At 32.6% G+C, this 24,045-nt stretch overlaps 1 protein-coding gene across 5 annotated transcripts in view; it reads right to left on the bottom strand.

Annotated features, from left to right (window-relative positions):
• Positions 1-3,145: 3,145 nt before the first annotated feature.
• Positions 3,146-24,045, bottom strand: part of JAK2 (Janus kinase 2) — a 114,310-nt gene continuing 93,410 nt past the window's right edge. For 4 of the 5 annotated variants that reach the window (XM_038527259.1, XM_038527261.1, XM_038527260.1 and 1 more), the window contains 13 exons: positions 23,785-23,919; positions 22,614-22,701; positions 19,330-19,457; positions 18,421-18,559; positions 16,468-16,619; positions 16,178-16,328; positions 15,203-15,339; positions 12,329-12,518; positions 11,611-11,735; positions 11,266-11,438; positions 5,960-6,077; positions 3,919-4,032; positions 3,146-3,476 (listed from right to left, as the gene is read on the bottom strand). In XM_038527259.1, the coding sequence (XP_038383187.1) occupies positions 3,369-3,476; positions 3,919-4,032; positions 5,960-6,077; positions 11,266-11,438; positions 11,611-11,735; positions 12,329-12,518; positions 15,203-15,339; positions 16,178-16,328; positions 16,468-16,619; positions 18,421-18,559; positions 19,330-19,457; positions 22,614-22,701; positions 23,785-23,919 (1,758 nt within the window). In that variant the 3' untranslated portion in view covers positions 3,146-3,368. Of the gene's footprint in view, positions 3,477-3,918; positions 4,033-5,959; positions 6,078-6,515; positions 6,674-11,265; positions 11,439-11,610; positions 11,736-12,328; positions 12,519-15,202; positions 15,340-16,177; positions 16,329-16,467; positions 16,620-18,420; positions 18,560-19,329; positions 19,458-22,613; positions 22,702-23,784; positions 23,920-24,045 lie in introns of those variants that run through there. The other variant, XM_038527262.1, reaches the window with a different exon arrangement.

The following is a 24,045-nucleotide window of genomic DNA, read 5'->3' as shown; positions in this document are numbered from 1 at the left end:
ATATTAAGCAATTTGCTATACAAAGAAAGGACTTATGATGGAATAATGATCATTAGCAACTTTTACTACCATATTAATAAAGACTGGTGTTTCAGTTGCAGATAAGGCATTTCCTTATAAATCTGTTAGACTGAAAAAGAACAGTATTTTCAGGGCCTGCACTAACAAGTAATCCCATATGGCATAGTACAATAGAAATTAACTTAATTTAAAAAAAATACTGTAATAAAGTAAAACAAAATTGGTAAGATTACAAAACCAAATATTTTAATATTTAGGATTTAATGTGCATTTTACTAAAAATTTGACTCATGAAAAGTTAAAGACTGTATGATATGCATTTTACAAGAATTTGATTAATAGAGTTTTAAAAGTCTCTTCATCATTCTGAGATCTAAGTGTTACTGTCAGCATCATGAAACACTTAGTGCTAATTATCTTGAAATTACATAGAACCAACCCAAATCTGAGTAAACGTCAAGTATTTTCTCAGATCCATACTTTGATATTTTTTCTTAAATAAAATGAAGCTTATCACATATAACCTAGTCTTTTGTTTGGATAATCCTGCTGACTTATACTTACTGTTATTATTTATTTTAATACAGCAAACTGAAAGACCTGTAATAAGTTATACTAAAAAATTAGAAAAAACTTTCATTAGAAATAATTTAAATACCAGGATGGAGTAGATACAGCAATGTTCCTAAAGAGCACAGAGTAGCTGTTACTCTTAGGAAGCACTTCTTTAAAAAATCAAAAGTTTACTATTACAAATGGTTTTCTCTGCATCTCCCTCAATCAGTGTGTATAACCTCTACTTCCTTGGTTAGGTGACAATACAAAAGAAAATAACTTCTGAATATTTATTATACCAATATTTCAATTTTGTGGACACATGCTGAAGGCACAATAAAGAAAATAACACAGTCTCAATAAACTGACCACATAATGCCACTCCCACAGAGAATGGCTCCCCAGATATAGAACTGTAGATATTTTCTTATGTCTACTCCACGATAAAAGTAAATAAAATTTAAATATCAGAAATTTGTGATAAAAATTTCACTTGAATTTAAAGCAGAATCTTAAGTTGAAAGAAAGCACTCTTACACAACAAATTACAGTGCTACTGGCAGCATATATATAGGTAACATAAAAAAGTGACTATTTCCCAAAGTAAGTTGCCATGGATATAGGGAATTATTTAAAGACTGTATAACTTAATAGACTGAAATATTTACAGAATTAACAGAATTCTAAGAAAATCTTTACCCTCATTTCTAAAGAATACTAATTTGAAGAAACACCTGGCATTAAGTGGTACAATAATTACTTACCTAGTTCTTGTGCAGAACCAACTAAACAGCTGCAGGTTAACTTCTTTTTACGTACAGTCAGAATAAAAATTTAAAGCACTGCATATCTTCAATGAATTCTCTTGCACACTTAAGAATTTTACAATAAGGTGGCCACCACCCCACTCAAAAAACTTCAGAATGTTTATGTGGGATTATCTTCCCTAAACTAAAAACTGAAGCCTTAAGTAAAGGCTTAAGGAAAAAAATTTAAGCAATTGGTTAATACCTTTGTTTTTAAAAACAATGTAATAAACCTTGAAAAATCTGCTTTTAAGTACTTAAGTTTTTGAAATCAAGCATATTGTATTGATATGCTACTTTGATTTGAAAAGTAGCAGCACGGAAGATCTCTTAATTGCATTACGTATACAGATCTTTGAGGAATCTATAAATTAAATAAAAATTATATTCAACTTTCATCAAAATATCAGAAATCTTTTAAAATCTAATATACTACTATACTACTGTTTTAGAGGTTTTCTGCATTCGGTAACTACTAAAATGCTTTAAAAGTAATGTGTAAAAAGCATTTCTTCCCTTTCCTTCCACGAAAAAAATTTCAAAATTTATCTGTGAGGCATTTTTTCTTATATAATTTGCATTTAAAAGCCGGCTCCAAAAAAATAGATAATCAAAAGTCTTAAGTTTAAAAAAATAGCATATACCACTGAAAATAAAGAACCTATTTTCTTTTTAACTGAAATACTAAGTGCTTTAAACTTTGTATAAATAACACACACCCCGTATTTTAGGTATGGCTTCCATGTTGGAATAGCACTAAAACAAAGGACAGTAACAACAAACATGTTTTATACTTAATTGAAAATATGTAACTCTCATTCATCTTAAAGATATACATTATGAATTTTCTACTGGCATTCTTGGATAAAATTAACAAGCATACTTTTTCACCAATTTATTCTCATTTCTCCCTGTATATGAGAATCTCTAACAAAAGGAATGCTCTTCTATGACTGCAAGAGATTTCTGAAACTCCTAAAATATATATTCTTTAGAAAAAATATTCGTAACCTATTATCTACCTTATACATTTAAAAAACAATCTGTTTTATGGCTTACGCTTAAATTTAATGCATGACCAAAGGTCCCAGGGATTGAAGAATCCTATTATAACAGCCAGCAGCTAAATGGATGACAATATTGGTAGCATTCATAATCTCAAAATTTTAAAAGAAAACTTTCACTATAGTCTTAGAAAATTTTGGAGATAGTTCTATTCTAAAAACATACTCCTCACAAACAGATACAAGGGAGACAAATAAGAAAATAGATTGTGTTATATCTTTGTAAACTTGTTTCATTTCAAAATGTATTCTTTAGGGTCAGGGGAATTTCCTATACAAATGAAACTAAACATTTGTTCCCTTTACTTTGAAAAATATTTACAGTACATAGAACTACAAGCTAAAGTGTACATCTGCTTATATTGCTGGCCAGTGATACAAATGAAGGAGAACACAAAGGTGCTTATTCAATTATCTGAGCATCGTAATTTGTATAGTGACATTATTTTAGATCAACTATGGAAAAATTAGGAACATTATTAATGAATACCAGCCCTTGTATAAAACATCACACAAGATGCCACAGTATTATACATTCACTATGGTAAAAACTATACATACATATTCTGTGCATCCTCAACATTGTAAAATTTACATTACAATTTTTTCATCTCCTAAAATTCTGAGTTGAAAAAAGTCTATTTTTTTCTTTTGCCAAAGAAAAGTGATGTTAACTGATTAGGTTTGTGAAAATTTTTACAAAATTCTTTGTTAAGGACTTTTCATCAATTTATCTTTTACTGATGTCCTCATGAAGAAAAACTCACTAAACTTTCAAAGTTTTGGACAGATACTTCCACATCTTTGCTAGCTAGCGTCATGATACACGGAACAATGGTGTATGTAATAATAGTCCACAGTCATGTGAAATATGAAACTGTTCTGTAAGTCTATTTTGGTCTCAGAGTGAAGTTCGTGTCCTTCATCCAGCCATGTTGTCCCTTATCTGATCCACTCGAAGAGCTAGGTCTCTGAAAGAGGGCCGCTGATTCACATTATTATTCCAGCATTCTGTCATGATCAAATAAATCTATAAAAGAGAAAACTAAAATTACAATGAACACAAAGTGCCATATTTTTTTTTTTTTAAAGATTTTGTTTATTCATGAGAGACACACACAGAGAGGCAGAGACACAGGCAGAGGGAGAAGCAGGTTCCATGCAGGGAGCCCGACCTGGGACTCGATCTTGTGTCTCCAAGATCACACCCTGGGCTGAAGGCAGCGCTAAACTGCTGAGCCACCCAGGCTGCCCAAAGTGCCATCTTTTAATTGGTGGAAGACATGAATTGAGAACTCCCACTTAATTTTCCTCTGTAGGCAAATGTCCTGGCTAAGCCTACACCCACCGTCATATGATTACACTATTTATTTACGCTTAGCAAAGTAAATGTCATAAAGTGATCATCTTTATGTAAAAAGGAAAATAAAAACACCTAGTGAATGTGGATAAAGAATGGATTTTTTTGTTACCTCATCTGGGCATCCATCTGGTCTTGGTAATCTTCCATTATTCTTTAGGAGTTCTATCAAATGAAACACAATCATCTGTCCTTGCTTGTCGTTGCCAATCATACGCATAAATTCCTGTAATACAAACCCACTTTTCAATGAGGTCTCTTTTTTTAGGTATATTTAATTTGAACCAGCTTTCCCAACTTCTAGTAAATGTGAAAAATTCTGTATATGTAGGTTTTCTTACATGTTTGAGAACTTTTAAAAAACTATTCTGAGGATTAAAACTTTTTTTTTTTTTAAGATTTTATTTAGTTATTCATGAGAGACACAGACACAGGTAAAGGGAGAGGCAGGCTCCATTCCATGCAGGGAGCCTGACATGGGACTCAATCCCAGGTCTCCAGGACCACACCCTGGACTGAAGGTGGCGCTAAACTGCTGAGCCACCCACCGGAGCTGCCTTATTAAAACCTTTTCAATCTAATTTCAGAAAAGACCACTGAATGTGGAACCTCTATCATGCCACTTCTGTAACTATGATATACTTGGCACAAATTCCCTGGGAAGGGTCCAAAATGAGTGAACGCAGACATATTTGGTTTTTTTTTATTGTTGTTTTAACGCATTACATTTCAGCTGAAATAAAATGTTGACTATAAAAGAGGACATAATAAAAAGAAAATGCAGAATGCATATTTAAGCATAAATGAAATGGAGGGAAGATGTTCGTATGTTAAAAGTTCCTACAATTTAAGTCTTAACTATAAGCTAAAGAAATATTTATGATAAACACATCACTTATTTATAGTTATTATAGAGAGCTCTTATAAGCAGGTAAGAAAAATTATGAATATAAAAATGGGCAAAGCACATAATGCATATACTCACTTCCAATGTCCAATAAATATGTACTCAGTCACACTAATAGAAATACAAATTAAAATCAAATAAATATAACTTCTATCAATTGGACAAAACCACATAAACATATAATGGCCAATACTGGCAAATGATCAAATGTATACTCTTATGCACTCCATTGAGAGTACAATCTGGTACAACTCTTCTTGAAAGAATTTTAAAATAATCAAAAACCCTGAAAAGAGTTCATAATCTTTTACCTATAATTACACTTCTATTCTAAGGTGACAAGAGATACAAACATTTATATAAAAGGATGTTCACTATGTTCATTGAAGTATTACTTAAAATTAAGACTGAAAAAGAGAAAAAAAATTTCCAGAAATTTTATCCTTATGATAAAATGATACCCAGAAGTTAGAAATCAAATTTAAGTAAATATTTACTAATATAGGTAAATATCCATGCTATAGTACTTCATGAAAAAGTAGGATAGCAAACTGTACAGTATGACCTTTATTTTATAAAAGAAATATATTTGATAAAATTTCAGTTTCATATATAAAATTTTTAAAAGCCTGGAAGAAAACATACAATATTAAAAAGGTTATCTTAAGAAGATGAATTAGAGATGGTTTATTTTCTTTTTCATGGTTTCCTTTTTTAAAAAATTATAGAATAGGGAAAATTATTTTTAAGTGTTTAACTCAATAATTTCTAGAGTGAATAAATTTATTAGCTTTACTAAAAATCATTTAAAGAGACTATACAGGGGCAGCCCGCGTGGCTCAGCGGTTTAGCACAGCCTTCAGACCAGGGCCTGATCCTGGAGACCCAGGATCGAGTCCCACCCACGTCAGGCTCCCTGCACGGAGCCTGCTTCTACCTCTGCCTGTGTCTTTGCCTCTCTTACTCCCTCTCTGTCTCTCATGAATAAATAAATTAAATATTTAATTTTTTTTAAAAAGAGAGACTATACACTCCCCTCCCCTCCCTTTCCTTTATTTACTTATTTATTTCCTCTCCAACCCACTCCCTCTCAAAAATGCAAGTCAATGAATGAGTTTAGGGCTACTTTGTTGGATGTTGTCTTATAAATGAGCAATAAGAAGCTCTAAAATGAGTCCTAAACTTATTATTCTTCAGAAAAAGGGTTTCTCATGTTAAGAAAAAAGTAAATAAAAAGCCTACTAACCGCTGGTGGACTTTTACTCTTCTCAATATATGTGAAAAGTTCATATAGAACCACTCCAAAGCTCCAGACATCTGAAGCCACAGAAAACTTGCTCTCTGTCAATGATTCTGGAGCATACCTGTAATATACAAAAAGCATTTATAAGACAGTTATTTGAATTCTAATAGTTGTGGTGACAGATGGTAGCTACACTTGTGGTGAACATATAGACTGTTTGAATCACGATGCTGTACACTTGAAACTAATGTGACATGTATCAACTATACTTTATTAAAAAAAAAGTTACTTGATATGCCAACTCTTTTTACCACAAAATCATTGGATTAAAAAAATAGGGTGTACAGAAAAGAGTTAACAGAAGCAGGCCTGAGGCTGCCACCCTCACAAACCTTGCTTGCAATGTGGACAACTGACTGTTGCCTGGGAACTTAGATTTCAGAAGGGTTGCCTAAAATGCTAGAGTGGCTCACTGGGCCAAAACTGTTTCTGCAAACAATATGGTTCATAATCAACACCCCTGCTTTCTTTCTGGGAGTCTGAAATTTTGGTACATGCCAGGCAGAAAACGTGCTGTCAGGATTCACTGCTGGGAGAATTAAATGTTGTCCCATGAGACTTTTCTGGGAGAGGATCCTTGGAAGCTTGTGCTTGGTTTCCTCCAGGTTTTGCTCCAAATGGCTTTTCCCTTCACTGATTTTGCTTTATATCCTTTCTCTGAAATGAACCATAGCCATGAGTAGACTGCAGAGACCTAGGAGTCCTCCCAGTGAATCATCAGACCTGAGGGTAGTCTTGAGAATCTTTGGCACACAAAAATAACCAAATCCAAAAAAAATTATTTTCGTATTTATAAGTGACACCAGAGTTAACTGCAAAGTACCTTCCAGGAACTGAAATTTAAAGGAAAAAAAAAAAAAGATGCTCTTTGCAAATTAAAGCTTTAAATGAATCGAGATAAGTCTCCCAGAGGGGAAAAAAAATATGGCTTTTAAACTGGAACAAGACTTGAAGCTATAAACAAAAAAGAAAGAACCTGTTAATCAGAAGGAGGGTTATGACAGGAAACACAGAAAATAGAAAGTCATAGGGGGAAACGATGTCATTGTCTCCTCAAGTATCCACACTATCCAAGGGAGGATTCTGGCTAATGGACTGTGAATGTTATGGTTCTATCGCTAAGTTTATCCCTATTTACAGAGGATGGTGACAAAGATCTGTTTTAGACTAATGAGATTAAACATGTGAATTATATTAATTTAATCTCTCCTTCAAAATCCAATTTAAGTTTCCTCACTTCCATAGATCATTCTCTGCTACTCAAGGTCTTAATGACCTCATGATACTGAACTTCTCATTTATTACTGTTCATACTATACAGTTAACCATACTATTTTTACATTTAGTTTTAAATAGTTTTTCATATAATTATTTTTAAACATATGTTAGTTTTATCTCACAAATGGAATATAACCTTCTTCTATTCCCCCAACGCTTGCAAAACAGTCTCTTCCTCCAGTTTTCAATGAAAGCACGGTCTACAATTTCCCCCCTTCATCTTCAAGGCTGGTTTTCTCTCTCCCACATAAAGATAAATACAAATCAAAAAAGAAAAAAATAATTCTGTTGAAAATGAGAGAAAAGACTCTTCCCCCTCTCAGAGCATTTACTTTAGAAAACTCATCACTGCTAATTTTCTCTTTGAAATGTACATAAATTTTTTTAAAAAGCTTTTGCTTATAAGCATCTTGCCAGCTTTGTGATCCAAGAATGTCTTTCTCAAGAATCATCTATCCAGGGCAGTCTCGGTGGCCCAGTGGTTTCACACCGCCTTCAGCCCGGGGCGTGATCCTGGAGACCCGGGATCGAGTCCCACATCAGGCTCCCTGCGTGGAGCCTGCTTCTCCCTCTGCCTGTGTCTCTGCCTCTCTCTTTCTCTCTGTGTCTGTCATGAATAAATAAATAAATAAAATCTTAAAAAAAAAGAATCATCTATCCAGAAAGGTATGATGGCTAAATTTCATGGATAAGAATTGTATGCATTCCCTTTCATACTTCAGATTTGGTGTTCATTATTCAATTTATTAGTTAAAAACTTTTATTTTTTTAAAGTAGGCTCCACACTGGAGCCCAACACAGGGCTTGAACTCATGACCCTGAGATCAAGACCCGATTTGAGCTCAAGAGTCAAACACTTAATCAGCTGAACCACCCAGGTGCCCCCAGTGAAAACCTATTTTATCAACTCATATTCTTAATTATTTATACAAAATTTAGTCAGCCTCATTTCATTATATAAAACATTTAATAGTTATTAATATGAAAATAAAGCCATAACCAGCTGCCTATCTGATTAGTTTTTAGCAGTACATAAATACACAGGAAAACTTTGATCATGATAAAAAATCTTATTTCTGATTTTTGTACTAACTCCTAATGATTCTCCAAAGTCAAAAATCAGAGTTTGATATATACCTCTCCCCAACACATTTACCGAAGGAATACTAGACCTTTTACCATATACCTTATTTCATGTGTTACAATCTTAGCTACATTTTATTCTGTATTATTTACTGTAAACTAAGTAATGAGAAATGATTTTCATAACAATATAAAATTAATTATACTAAGTATGTATCATCTGGAACTTATCTTGACTGTCCTTGCAATTTCCAGAAACAGAGGGCCCAAAGCTTACATAATTTAGGAGCTTTCTTTATAACAAAAAATACAATATTAGGTATGAAACTAAATATTTAAAATGAGAAATGAAGGAATCCTAAAAGAAAGGTGGTCTGGTGAATATGCTTTGTTAGCTTTGTTACAAACATGCCTCTCTCTGTACATGTGCTCTGCAAAGTGTTTTTTAATTTTGATTTTACAACTTCACAATTTTAATACTTACTTCAACTGAAAAATGAAGTCAGACTTTGGAAAAACTTTTGGTATACTTCCCAGAAATTGAGAAAAGGAATGACTCTAGAGACTTCTCTTTTGAAAATCTAGTGGTTTTTCAATAAAAATGAAAAAAGAATGGATCTAATGAAACTGCCAGCTAACAGATAAATTTTAATGGTACATCACTATATTTTTCTTGTTGCTTATCTCATAAAGACTCACAAAAATGAGTACTCTTATAACAAAACTCCTTCCATTCCTATCTACTTATTATACAAACAAGTTTTCTCCCTCCTAATGGAATGCCTTTCTTCTTCTCTAACCTGGTAAACTATTAATCAATAGTTGAAATGTCATTTCTTAGTTGTGCGTTTCTGTAATTTAAACCCTCAACAGATTTGTATTCTTATGTTTTCCTACCATCTTCTTCATTACACTTATACACTACATTGCAATGATTTGATCATGCATTTGATTTTTCCTAAACTATGAGCTCCTAAAGGGAAGGGATAATGAGTAGTGGACCTGTTAGCTGAATATGCTTGCCACATCAAGCTCTTCTTTAGTTTGGTCTTCCTAATAACTAGGCGCAGTTGCTTCCCCCTTCCTCCTCCCATATTGACCTTATCTTCATACCCCAGTTCTTTGAATGGTGCTTCAAAGAGTAGGTAGGTACTTAATAAGTTTTTATTTAAGTGTATTCATTAAAAAAAAAAAAAAAAAGTGTATTCATTAAGTATGCCCAAATCACTGGAAATTCACAGAGCTAAGCTTTATGGATTTCTAGTTAATTCCATTTAACTTCTTTAGTTTCTCATTCTGGGAAAAAAAAAAAGAATGAAATTCATGCATCACTGGGGAACATAACCGAAGTAGATAGTTAAATTAAGTTTCAAGGAGTCTTATTTTCTAGTTTCACCTATCCTAAAAACAATCAGATGACAGTAATGCTACTGATTATCACCAGGATGTTCCTTCAAAGTGTTTTTGTTATGAAACATTTCAAACACATAGAAATTAAGAGAACAATAAGCAACCATGTACAACATGTCACCTAGTTAAATTCTTTGCCTGCCTTGTTTTATGGACTATTCCCCATCTCCACCCCACTGGATTTATAGGAAGCGAATTCTGGACATGACAGTATTTCAATGATAATTATTTCAGTATGCACCTCTATAAAAGATAAGGACTTTTCTGTAAAACATTCACAATATCATTATATATTACTCTTCTGTGTAAATAATCCATTTGTTCAAATCATGTTCTAAATCAACGAAATCGGACTTCATTTTTCAGTTGAAGTAAGTATATTAAAATTGTGAAATTGTAAAATCAAAATTAAATCATTGGTGCTTTCTTACCTAATTTAGACTAACAATTTGTAATAGCTGGGATCAGTTGTAAACCTCACAGATATATTAAAATAAAGATAACTATCATATATGGATGATCAATGAACTTAAGAGTAGCTGAATAATTTCTAATAATTCTGATGAATCTAAAATATTTAAAAATTGATAGTTATAAGAAGACATACTTAAATAAAATTCATCCCTTAACACTAACATCTGATTTAAACAACATAATCTTAATAGTATTATTTCAGCAGATGAATAAACCAGAATTAAAGTCTATTTGGAGTGTATCCCAAGTTGAAATGTTTAAATAGAATTTCAGCAATTCATTTCTATAAAACAAAATGTACCATAAATGAATAAAAAAGACCTTGCATCAAAGCACAAACCAATAAAAACAATGTATCCCACATAAAAAAACTAGGTTTGTATGTTCCTTGCAACTCACAATTTCAACTGAAGATCAAAAATTATTGTTAGCTTCAAATTGCTATAAAATGTTCATTTAGGGGCACCTGGGTAGCTCAGTGGTTGAGTATCTGCCTTTGGCTCAATGATCCCGGAGTCCTGGGATCAAGTCCCAAATCGGGCTCCCCACAGGGAGCCTGCTTCTCGTCTCCCTCTGCCTAGGTCTCTCTCTGTGTCTCTCATGAATAAATAAATAAAATCTTAAAAAAAAAAAAAAAAAAGCTCATTTAATGCCAGATTAAATCACCATTATGGTTAAGAAAGCTTAAAAGCCCAAATTTTGAGAACAGACTGTCTGGATTTGAATCCTAATTCTACCATTTACTGGTCATACGACCTTGAGCAAGCTATTTAACCTGTGTACACTTCAGTTCCCTCACACTCAAAATAGAATAAGAATAACACATGTTCTCAAGGCTTGTTATAAAGATTAGATGAGATAATCCATGAAATGCATTTAGCCCAAAGCAAGCATGATAAACTTTTGCTATGATTATAAATATATAAATGACAAACTGTTAATAAAAATAAAAGTTTGAAGTTTGTGCTCTAGAATTTTATTTTATTGCACTAAAATATACTCACCAGAATATGGGACTTTCACCAGGTTCTTTCACTTTGTAGTATTCTTTGTCTTGTGGCAAGACTTTGGTTAACCCAAAATCTCCAATTTTAACCCTGTTTTCATTCTCCACCAATATATTCCTTGTTGCCAGATCCCTGTGTATATACCTTTTTGTACCAAGATACTCCATGCCCTATTGATAAAACGACATTTTTATTTCAGCTAAGTTTTATAAACATAAACAATTTAAATGGTCTTTCCTCTATAAGCTTCCTTCATTATCTAAGAAAAACTCTAGAGGACTTTGTAACAATTACTTCAGCATGTTCTTTTCATTTACAACAAGTAGCCAGGATATTAAGTACCTTGCATATCTGAGATGTATACTGCAGAAGTTTTTTATGATCTATTCGTTCTTTATGTTTTTGGAGGTAGTCTCGTAAACTTCCATATGGTAAATATTCCATAATTAATCTTAGATTACGCCGGCCTTTTAACACACAAATGGGAATACAATGTTTTACTTTGCCATACTTTACTGATAAAATATTAGAAAATAATCATAAATGACTTAAAGATATATATAATCTCTAAGATGACAAAACTTGATTCTAAATTAAGGGATGTAATAGTTAAGAACACAGGCTTTTTGAATAAAAAAGTTTTGAAAAGAAGCTAAAAAAATAGTTATGGCTTAATCTCATGTAACCCTTTATGCAAACCCAGATAAGCTGATGAGAAAATTTCCTTTTTCCTCATCTGTACTGAACAAAAAGTATCTAATTTAAAAAATATTTTCATAGAAAATGAGAGCAAAGACAATTTGTTTATTTAAAAATGATAGTCTCTTGGTAAGCTTAAGCATGGTAACCACCATCTGTGGTGAAAAGAATGAATAACCAGGAGCCAAACACTTCTTGTAGTTCTAGCCCACTGTCACCAAGCACAATCTCCAGTCACCTAAATGCTTCTCTCCTCAGGCACAGGCATGTAAGTCCAGACCTTGAGACATTTTATGTTTCCATTATCCAGGATGCCAAGAACGTACCTTGCATTCAAAATAGGTTTCAATGGGCAACATACCAGCACTGTAGCACACTCCCTTGTACTTTACAATGTTGTCATGCTGCAGGGATTTAAGGATTTCAATTTCCCTCTCAAAGTCTCTCAGGTGCTCTTCAGTACTGTGCTGGAGCTTCTTCACAGCTACCACCTCCCCAGTGTTGTCTTGTAGAGGGTCATATCGGCACATCTCCACACTGCCAAAATTACCCTAAACAACACATCACATTAGGCTAGAAATCTCAAGTCTTATAGACAAATTACTAATAAATTCTAATTATACAGACAATTCTGTATACAGCAGCTAAAATTAGCAGATGTAACTCTAAGGTTACATTAGGCAATTTTCAGAATAAGAAAAGGAAATAACACTTCAACAGGTAGATAGTAAACCTATATATTTAATTTCTTCAAGAGAAATTACAGGCTGGAGTATAAACAATTTCAAAAAAGCATTTAAACAAATCATGAACATGAATTATTAAAATAGCCCAAGAGACAGGCCAGGGAATTCTTAAATCTCTATCTTTAACTTCCAAAAAGATCTTTGCTTCTTCACAATATACCCTTTGATATCACTGACAGTGAGCTGAATAGAACAAGGAAGGGTCTGTTATTGACTGAATGTCTGTGTTCCCCCAAAATTCCTATGATAAAACCTTAACCCCCAAAGTGAGTGTATTCGAAGATAGGACCTATAAAGAGGTGATAAAGCTGAAATGAGATCATAAAGGTGAGGCCTTATTCTGATATGGCTGGTGCCTTTATAAGAAAAAGAAAAGACACCAGAGCTCTCTGCCATGTGAAGACAGAACCAAGAAAGTGGTCATATGGAAGCCAAGAAGAGAGTCCTCACTAGAAACTGAACACTGCCAGCACTTAACCTTAGCCTTCAGCCCTCAGAACTAGGAGAAATAAACTTCTATTGTTCAGGCCTCCAGTGATGGTATTTTGTTATGGTTGATTTATTTGCTCAAGAAAAGAAGAAATGTTTATTAGCCTATGGGGATGGTCCCACATTTTTTAAAAGGTCAGTCTTTAACAAAATCTATTTTTTAATTTAAAACTTACTGTCTATATACTTTTCTTAAAAGTAGAATTAGCAGTTCAAGGAATATGGACATTTCAAAGGCCCCTGATACCTGCTGCAACAGAAGTTCTCCTGAAGGAAGTTCTCCTGAAGGAATCTCTGATTTAAGTTCAAATAAGCAGTGGAAAAAATGTCAATTTTATCATATTCCTGCCAACACTAAACACTAATTTTTCTAAATCTTTGTCAGTTTGATAGGCACAAATCAATCTCACTGTTTTAATTTAGAATACCTCTATTTTCTTTTGAAGAAGATAAAGGCAAACACTGAGAGTGAAGAAATAGATTTAGGACAGGAAACCAGAAGGGAATGAAAATACTTGGAATGGGCACCACAGGAGAAATCAAATCCTAGAGAATAAAAGAACTACCAATTAAGAGAGTCCTGAATGCCAGCCAATGTTGGAAATCAATTTGCAATGAAGACAAACATTTATATCTGATTGTTTTTTCACAGTGTTTGAGAGATGAAAACACAAATAGAAAAAAAAATAATTCAGAATTCTAGTGTTCCTACACTAGGAAACAAGGAAAGTAAAAGAGATAATCAAGGGAGGGAAGGTGATAGAATGTGGATACGAGTGAGTGGAAGCAGAGTTTCAATGGTCTACCAGGAGGTCTACCTAGGCTGGAAAAGGAGAGCTGAATCTAGAAGGTAGCTAGTAGGGTTCAGGAAGAAGAAAGGATCAAAGATGTAGTAATAAAGATATCAAAGAAGGATTTTTGTGTTGGAAAGAAACTAAAGATACAAAGTTATAGCCAGAGAGAGATTTCAGGGTCTGACATGTCATAAGGAAGATAATTATCAGAGATTACAGAATTCAAGGTGGTCAGTTAACACAGACACAGATTTAAGATAGAGAGGTTGAGGAATTTAAAATAATGGCAAGGTAAGATGAAGAAAATAATGGCAGTGTAAGGTGAAGATGAAAACAATGAGTAACAAAGTATTCAAGGAATGTGGAGCGTTGACCAAGATGCTGGCCAATGGTAAGGAGAGAATAATAACCATATTCACATAGGACTATTAATGATGCTTGAGAGTCTGATGTTTGAAGAGTAGTAGCAGCGAGTCCAGATCTGTGTGTCCCAGATCTGCACCATGAAGGAAGAGTAGGAAGATTTTTAAAAATCCAGGTTTTAAACTGAAGTGAAAAGTAAAGAATGTAAGTATATGAGGGCACAAGTATAAAGATCACAAAAATACTCATTTTAGAATTCAAATAGCATGGGGCAGCCTGGGTGGCTCAGCACTTTAGCGCCGCCTTCAGCCCAGGGCCTGATCCTGGAGACCTGGGATCAAGTCCCACATCGGGCTCCCTGCGTGGAGCCTGCTTCTCCCTCTGCCTGTGTCTCTGCCTCTTTCTCTCTCTGTGTGTGTCTCTCATGAATGGGTGAATAAAATCTTAAAAAAAAAAAAAAAAAAAGAATTCAAATAGCAAAAGAAAGGTTTTGCAATATTTTCTTAGCTCTTATGAGTATTAAAATACACCATTATTTCTGTTGGTTTAAAAAATACAGAAATAGAAAAGAATACAGAAATAATTTTAAGTACAAATTCATCCTTTGAATATTTTTACCACGCTGCTAATTGAAAAGAGTAAAGAACACAACATACCAAGAGCTGTTGTTTTTATAAAATGAAAGGCAACTTGAACTCATGACCCTGAGGATCAAGACCTGAGCTGAGATCAAGAGTTGAATGCTTAACTGACTGAGCCACTAAAGTGTCCCTAAAGCCTCTATTTTCTAAATAAAATGTTCTATGATTATATATTAACTACTTAAAAAACCTGACATCTTACCTTGCCAAGTTGCTGTAGAAATTTCAAGTGTCTCTCTTCAAACTGTGTACGGTCTTGGTCTTCAAAAGCACCAGGAAACCCTAGGGCACCAATTCTCATATTTGGTAACATGTCATTTTCTGTTAATAGTTCATAATCTGGAGAAACAAAGTATATTACTACATTAGCTGGCAAATTACACTTTTATTCATGCTAACCAAAATAATCAGAATGAGTTAGAAATACTATGTACAAATGACACAGAAAAACTCTAATAGTTTAAGCTATGCTAACAAGGGTCTTTTTTTATTACCCATAATCTAACAGGCTTTCAAGAAAGACTTTTGCAAAGAATAATTGCCAAAATAGGCAGTTTTAGTATTTATAAAGTAAGATTATTTTGACTTTTGTGGTGAGAATGAAAAGTAGTATTGGAATAGGAAATACCTAGGGGTCAGACACATATACATTTAACTACATACTTTAAAGGACTGGACACACAAAAACAAGTTATTTTTGTTTATTAAACAATTTGTTTAAAAAATTTGTTTATGTTTAGAAAACCACTCAATTATAAAATACATAAGTAGTTTAAAAAAAGAAAAAATTGCTTCTAAAAAGTCAAATAAGCCAAAGAGACTTCTAGAGTATACTATTCATTAATTGGTAAACTAAAATCAGGTTATTGAAGAAGCCTTTGTTAAAAAGGAGAGACTGTTTAATCAAGACTAGAATATGTATAAAGTAGGAAAAGTCATGTGAACATAAGAGAGTCTAAAAGACATCAAGGTTCACTATATCATATTCCTGAAACGAATATAAATAACACTGTATGTTAACTAACTGGAATTAAAACTAAAAAAAAACAAAAACAAAAACCAAAAAACGACATCAAGGAACTTCTTAAGAGATTACAAAATTAGTAAAGATTTGTTAAATACAATAAAAATAGAAATATAGCTGGAAAATCAGTAAGACTATTCCACCAATACCTACCTGGAGTAAACAAACTATTAAGATCTCGTATGATGGCTCTGAAAGAAGGTCTAAAATCTGGTTCATAATCCATACAATTATTAATAAGATTTGCTAATTCTGTCCACTTTGGTGCAGGAAGTTGGTGTCTATCTTCATAAAACTGTAGCTTCTATAATTCAAGAACCAGATGAGAATGAACTATAAAATGTGATATCAAGCTTCTTTCTTAACATCAGACAGGCAAAAAAGATATCAAGTCATGCGAAAGAAAATTAAGAATTCTAACTTCACAGTCAATATAAACTTACTCTCTGAGAATCCAAAGCACTCAGAGGCTTATCTCCTCCACTGCAGATTTCCCACAAAGTGGTACCAAAACTCCATTTGTCTGTCGCCAAATTTAGATTTTTAGGATTTTCAATGCATTCAGGTGGTACCCATGGTATTCTCTCCTGAAGAACTTTTAAATGACAGGAACAAAGTATGATTAAATAGTTCCCACAAGTAAGTAATTATTTTATATGCAAATAATTTTAAAACTGATTTGAATAACTGGGTCTTTTGTTTGTTAGGGGTTGTGTGTTATGTGCACCATACAAGCTCATACACTTATGAGCTAGAAAGGACCTTTGAGAGCATCTAATTCATTATCTCTGCTTTAACAATGATAACACTAAAACCCATAAAGATTGAGTAATTTGCTCAAAGTCACAAAATTTGTTAGTAGCACAGTAAGAATTAGAATCTTATACAAATCTTGGATCGACTAAACTTCTTTCCATTAAACCATCATGTCTCAACTCGTTTCCTACTCTCTCTACCCCTTCCCTATGAGTTGTGCATTCAAAAAAAATTTTTTTCCCATAAAATTTGTCCTAAATTGTTTTTGCTTTTTTTTTTTTTTTTGGTATTTATTTACAATGTGTAAGTAACAAAGGCAATGTTGTCATTCTGAGCTGTTCTAATGATTAAACAGCAGTGGCGATTCTAACTTGTACATGAGAAAACAAGGACCACCAGGAAGATCAATGACTGAATTATACCAAGATACTATGAGTATGTAACTGATATACGTAGTTTCCACTAAAATCATGGAGTCAAAAAAATAAAATAAAAATAAAAAATAAAAAAAATAAAATCATGGAATTTCCCAGGTAAGTTGCTATGGTCTTTGACCTCATCAGAAAACACTATTCAAAGGAAGGAGGGAGCAATTTTATTTATTTTTATTATTATTATTATTTTTTTAGGAGGGAGCAATTTTAAATCCACCTCTGGTAATCTGGCATACATACATAGACAAAACAAATAAAATGATATATAAGAGTGAAGGATAATCCATTGCACCATTTGGTATATTTTGGTAAAGCAATATGAATATTTTTGCTATATAATTACAGCAGGTTCCTTTCTCTTTAACCATATGAATAAATTTTCACCTTCCTTTCCATTCCAAAGAGTTAAAGTTTCCCTGAATATGGTTCTAAAATCCTATAACATTTTCTGCCCTATTATCTGTCTTCACTATCAGATAAGCTATCAAGCTTCAATACTGTTGGCTCAAATAGGATACATCAATGCACAAAAGTTGATCTATTAAGAGTCTACATTTAGAACATTCAATTAGAGAAATTAACTAAGCTAATGAGATACAATTGCAACATTTGTACCAAAAAACTCCTTTCAACTATGTGACTGAAATTTTTACTTCAGTTGTATTAAATAGAAGGCTAACTAACACAAAAGATTTTAAGTTTTTAAAAGTCAGAATTAGCTGGATAATTAAACTAAATAAGATCCCAAAGTAGACAATATATCTTCTCAAATTTTTAATTCAGTGACTAAAAAAAGAAAAATTTAGATAATTTGTGGCTCAAAAAGAATGTATTAGAAAATGTCACATTAAAAAAATGGATAAAATCTGAACTTCCATACGAGTAGGGATTAAAACTGTTTTAAAAAATCATTCTGTAGTCCATGATAACATGCTTATAAGAAAGAAGAAATCAACAGAGCCTAGGATATAACTATACCTTAATTTGGATTTCTAAAAATGGTAATTCAATTTGTTATTAATCAAGAACATATCAATAACAGAGGTTGAGAAAAAAATTATCAACATTCTTTTTTAATACTATTTTCCAAGTAGAGATGTGGAATCACTATGTTACACACCTGAAACTACTGTAACATTGTTTCAACTATACTCAAATAAAAAGAAAATTTAAAAAAAAGTTAAATGAGATTCCTGTAGAACTTACTGTCCTTTGGCAAAACTGTAATACTAATGCCAGGATCACTAAGTTTGATGAAAGGAGGATTTCCTGTCTTCCTGTCTTCTTCTCTGATAAGCAGAATATTTTTGGCACACACATTTCCATGAATAAGTGCTTTCTCTTCCTATTAAAGTTAAATGCACAGACATTCAAATATCAATCTACAAATGTTTGAAAACTTAGTATATCCATGGATTTAAAGAAAAAAATAGGACAGTATTAACTAATTAACATTAATTTGGAAGCATGCTTTGAAATAAAAGTAAGGTTTATGGCAGCACTGTGTTTTCTGTTTTACTTTTCAAATGACACCACAATCTATGCCCATGATGAAAAGAATGTATTAAAATTACTCAATGCCACTTCACTTTCTAAACCTGAGATTTTAAACAGTATGTATTTCTAAACATTAAGTATTGTTTCTGTTCAGCAGCAAGATGCAAGATGTGGGTACAACACTCTAAGGAGTCTGATCACTGGCTGGCTGGCCCTCTGGTATTCTGCTTCTATGGCAACATGCTTTCTCATTGAGCATAATGTCTAATTGTCCACAAATACCATAACAAGGGACTTTCTGCAGGGATTTTTTTGCTATCCATAACTAGTACAAGTTTCTATATATTTTTTATTAAATTCTCTAAACCCAAGTGACACAAACTATAGAGTGTTCATCAGCAATGTTAAGAGATTGATGGAATGACAAAACTCTTTCAAAAACATGATTTTACATAAATAAATATATGTCTAAAATAATCTCTTTCATCAACTAACAGATTATTTTAAATGACTCAGCATTTATTTATGTATTTCTTATTCCTGGGTCAAGAATCTTTCCACATTGCTTCATAAGACAGGACAGTAACTTTTTGATGAAAAATTATACTTATTACTTACTAGAAAATGCATTGCCCATGCCAACTGTTTAGCCACTTCAAGTTTCCAAAATATATTTATAGAATTCTTATTCTTTTTCAGATATGTATCTAATGATCCAAATTTTACAAATTCCTGAACCAGAATATCTGTATTAAAATATAAAAATTAAAGACTCAAGTACACATATGATAAAAATATATGTAATTTTAAACTTTTATAAATATATAGTTATATGTGAGTAGTACAGGTAAAGAGATTATGCAAAATTCACTCGTAAAATATATTTGTTGTATTTTTGGGTTTAGTTTTTTTCACGACAGCAAGATGCAGGGATCTAACAATTACATATACAAAATATTACATTAATTACATGTATTACATAATTATATACACATATAAAATATATTGTTCTATACCTCTACTACTATATTGTTGCTATATTTTTATATTTACATATATACAATATTACTCCAGCATACTTCCATGTATTAGCACTGAATTATAGCTGCTTTTTTTAAACAAATGAAAATTTATCAGAGTTGACCTCTCTTCCATGAAACTACAGTAGGGTCCCCTGCTTATCTATGGGTGTGCTTTCCACGGTTTCAGCTACCCATAGTCAACAGGTTCAGAAGCAGATGATCCTCTTTTCTGACTGTCAGAAGGTAGAAGCCTAATACTGCATCACAGTGCCTACCTACGTCATTCATTTCACTTCATCTCAGCACACAGGCATTTTATCATCTCACATCAACATAAGACGAAGAAGGGTGAGCATAGTATAAATATGATATTTTGATGGAGAAAGAGACCAGATTTGCATAAACTTTTACTACAGCAGATTGCTATGATTTTTCTATTTTATTACTAGTTATTGTTGTCATCTCTTATTATGCCTAATTTACAAACTAAACTTTATCACAGGTACGTATGTATGGGAAAAGACATGGTGTACATAAGGCTGGGTACTATCCTCAGTTTCAGGCATCCCCTGGGGGTCTTGGAACAATACGCTGCAGATAAGGAGGGACTCTACTACATTTAGACATCAAAACTTCCTGAAATTCTTCTTCCACACATAAAAATGTATAGCAATGTCTATTCTTGCAGGCATTAAGGAGAATTTGAGTTTGAACTCTATTATCCTTTAATTATATACTGCAAAAAAGCAAAAATTAGTTTTGCATTTATCTTTAGAAGTATATTTTAAATATACTATTAAGATACACTTTGCTTCTAAAAACAGTCTCTGGCTGCCTTTAAGACATATAAAAATTTCTAGCCATGTTAGTACTGACCAAGTCACCAAAAGCCAAGACTGTTTGTACATAAAGACGTGTTGTTTAATAATTAAACTGAGTTTAGAGTTTATTTATAGTCATCTAGGACTAATTTGTAAGGCAATAAGGTCAGGTTTTTAATTTCAAATCTAAATTTATTGAGATTATTTTGTTGTTTCTAATGCATAAACAGTAAGTTATATAAATGAGAAAAAAGGATTTGGATTTAATTATAAAAATGGAAAATTAAGATAAAATAAAAACTCAAAAAATTTAAGCAAAAAATTTAACCATGGCATCATGATACAGATCTTTAAAGAAATTCTGACAGACTTTCACATTGTAATCCATGTTAGTTCATGGCCCAGTAAGTTAACTGCCTATACTTCACACACACTTATGCTTCACCTTTGTTTTAAAATGCATGATCTTGGGGCACCGGAGTGGCTCGGCAGGTCAAGCCTCTGACTCATGATTTCAGCTCAGGTCATAATCTCAGGGTTGTATGATCCAGTCCTGTGGTGAGCTCGGAGTCAGGCTCTGTGCTAGGTGTGGAGCCTGTTTAAGGTTTTCTCTTTCCCTCTCTCTCCTCTGTCTCTGTCCCTCCCTCCTCCAAATAAAAATAAAAATAAATAAAATGCATAATCTTATCTCAAATTGTGATCCTCTTGATCTAATATTAAAATTACTTAGTTCTCACTTGGTGTATAACTAATATTAAAATTACTTCATTTTCACTTTGTTAGTGACAAAGGTTAGTGACTTTGGACCTTGGTGGGTAACTACGGGTAACTAAAACAAAAAAAAATTTTTTTTTTTAACTAAAACAAATTTAATGAATGTTTTGCTGCACACAGTTAATTCAGAGAACAATCCATATACTGATAATTAAGAACTAGATCACAGGTAAATTTATGTCATGGCAAGTGTCGAAAAAAGAATAAATATCTGAGAATTACAATGAACAAAAACTTAATAAAACTTTTTTATGTGGCATTTAAGACCTATTATGTTTCACAGATACCACTGATTGTCATGTCTCATTATTTTATGTGTCATAAAAGAACAAAGAGTAAATTATGGCATGTCATTGATTACATCACACTTCTCAATTTCAGGTATTTTTAAATGTGAAAAAAATGCATCACAGAATCAATGAAATAAATATAAAAGCAAGCATAAGAACTGGAATTAAATGCTCTGACACACAGTTTTCAAACTTTTTTTTTTAATGTATTCTTTCTTCCCCTAAATGAAAAATTATGGGAAATACCAATAAATAAAAGAAATAAATACAGAACTATTCTAGTTGAGGATAAGAGAAGTTTCCATCATGGTAGTAAGATTTATTCTCACTTCATCAACCTTGAGATACCTGAAATACCTCCTCAGAATAGATTTAAAAATCACTGCCTTTGAAAAGACTATCAATTTTCAAAGATATGAAGAAATGTTATCTAAGTATGGACGTATATTGAATTCACATTATTAATGGAAAATAGAGAATTAACATAAGCAATTTTCTGGATGTAAACTCTGTTTTTATGAACAGTCTAAATTTAGACATCGACTATATCAAATATCAACACCCAATCATTTCAATCAATTTCATTAAAATTTTAGCCTTTTATTTATTTTTTTATTATTCCAAAAAAATTTGTGCTGAAATGGCCAATTATTCCAATGATATATTGAACCAGCCATAATTTGCATTGCTGTGGAGAAAAGGTTGTAAGATATTTGTTTACTCTAATATTCTACTGTTTGGGCATTTTAACATATAGCATATTAACTGTTTCCTGAACTTTAATTTCATTCATTGGTTTCCCTTTTTAGAAGACATAACTTACAGTTATAGGATGTTTTTGGTTTCAACAATATTTAACTCTTCTTAAATTGGGTTTAATATGATTTATACTGATACTTAGTTATGATCCTGAAATTAAATTTGCTATATAAACAAAAATACATGCTCTGAGAAAGGCGTAACATTAACATAAGGGAGTCTGTAGTTTTACTTACTCTCCTCTCCACAGACACATACTCCATAATTTAAAACCAGATGCTTATGAGAAAGCTGGCTCATCATGCTGGCTGCTTCAAAGAAAGACTAAGAAAAAAAAAACATACAAAAAATGCAAAAGAATTATTGTTTGTGTCTATAAATGTTCACAGGTCAGAAAGATACTGTCTGCTGTAAGAGAAATGCATGCTCTCCATTCTTAGCAGAACTACAGATAAGATTACAAAATGCTTTGGTTCCTTTATATGGACCTACAACTGCTATCAACCTCAATGATAGAGTTCATTCTAAGGAAATCCCTGAGTAAGCCTCAAATAAGAAGTAGCAAAGAGAGAGAGCAATAATGGTACAGGGCAACATGGATGCTGCAAGATCAACAGCCCTTCATCCCTAGCACTTGCAGTAGAGCACAGAGACAGTGATAGGGGACTCAGGTAAATGCATGAAAGCTTCAAATAACCTCTCAAACAATTAAAAACGATCTCTGTACAGCTAAAATATCATAACAACTATGTCAGGAGACTGGCATAGTATTAGTATCACTCTAACTTAACCAACTCTAACCTTTGTCTAGAACTTCTGGGTATAGTTATTGAGGATCACAATCACCAACACTGTGAAAGAAAAACTCTTTCAAAAAAAAAAAAAGAAAAAAAGAAAAACTCTTTCACTTGGATGTTTCACATCACCTTCCACCAACATCATTTCAGACATTTTAAGCGTCATAAATGTTTGTTATGTCATGTTTGGCAATGCCTTGCTATGTTAAGGACCCTGGCAACTAACAACTGGCTTTCTGCTACCTAGCATCTCTGGATGATGCTCAGAAGCATTCATATTTCACCTAGAGTGTTCCTTAGTACAGTGCCTTTCAAAAATTTTTTAAAAACTGAAGGAAATCTGTGGAACCCTTAAAACTCTGGAGAGCCAAGTTTGAAAGCCTTAATATATGCAGAGATGCTGCAATACCCATAATACAATGTGAAGAGTAGTTTGGAAATAAGTTATTATAAAAAAAATTCTATAATGTTCTATTGCCTCCCACAGAAAGCACCCTCAGAAAGATCCTTGATATATATACTTTTAAAAGTTGCAGTTGTGGAAAGCTGCATGCCTAAGTGTGTCGTGACACATCATAAATGACATGAACCACACAAAGAACATACATACCTCTGAATAATTTCTGTGTGCTTTATCAAGAACTTTTAAAAGAACTTCTGTTTCATGCAGTTGACCATAGTCTCCTACTTCTCTTCTCACACCTTTAAAAATTTTTGTAAAAGTGCCTTGGCCAAGACTTTCGTTCTTTAGAAGAAAAAAGGAAAAAAAGAATGAGTAAAGATGAAGAAAGATGTAGCAATTAGGAAATATGTTTAATGACAAAGGGTTTTTAAAAATTCATGAGCAAATAGTAACTGTATTCTGTAACAA

Source organism: Canis lupus, chromosome 1 (genome assembly GCF_011100685.1).
Source record: "Canis lupus familiaris isolate Mischka breed German Shepherd chromosome 1, alternate assembly UU_Cfam_GSD_1.0, whole genome shotgun sequence".
NCBI classification, from domain to species: Eukaryota; Metazoa; Chordata; class Mammalia; order Carnivora; family Canidae; genus Canis; species Canis lupus.
This window is presented reverse-complemented; position numbering and strand designations above follow the sequence as displayed.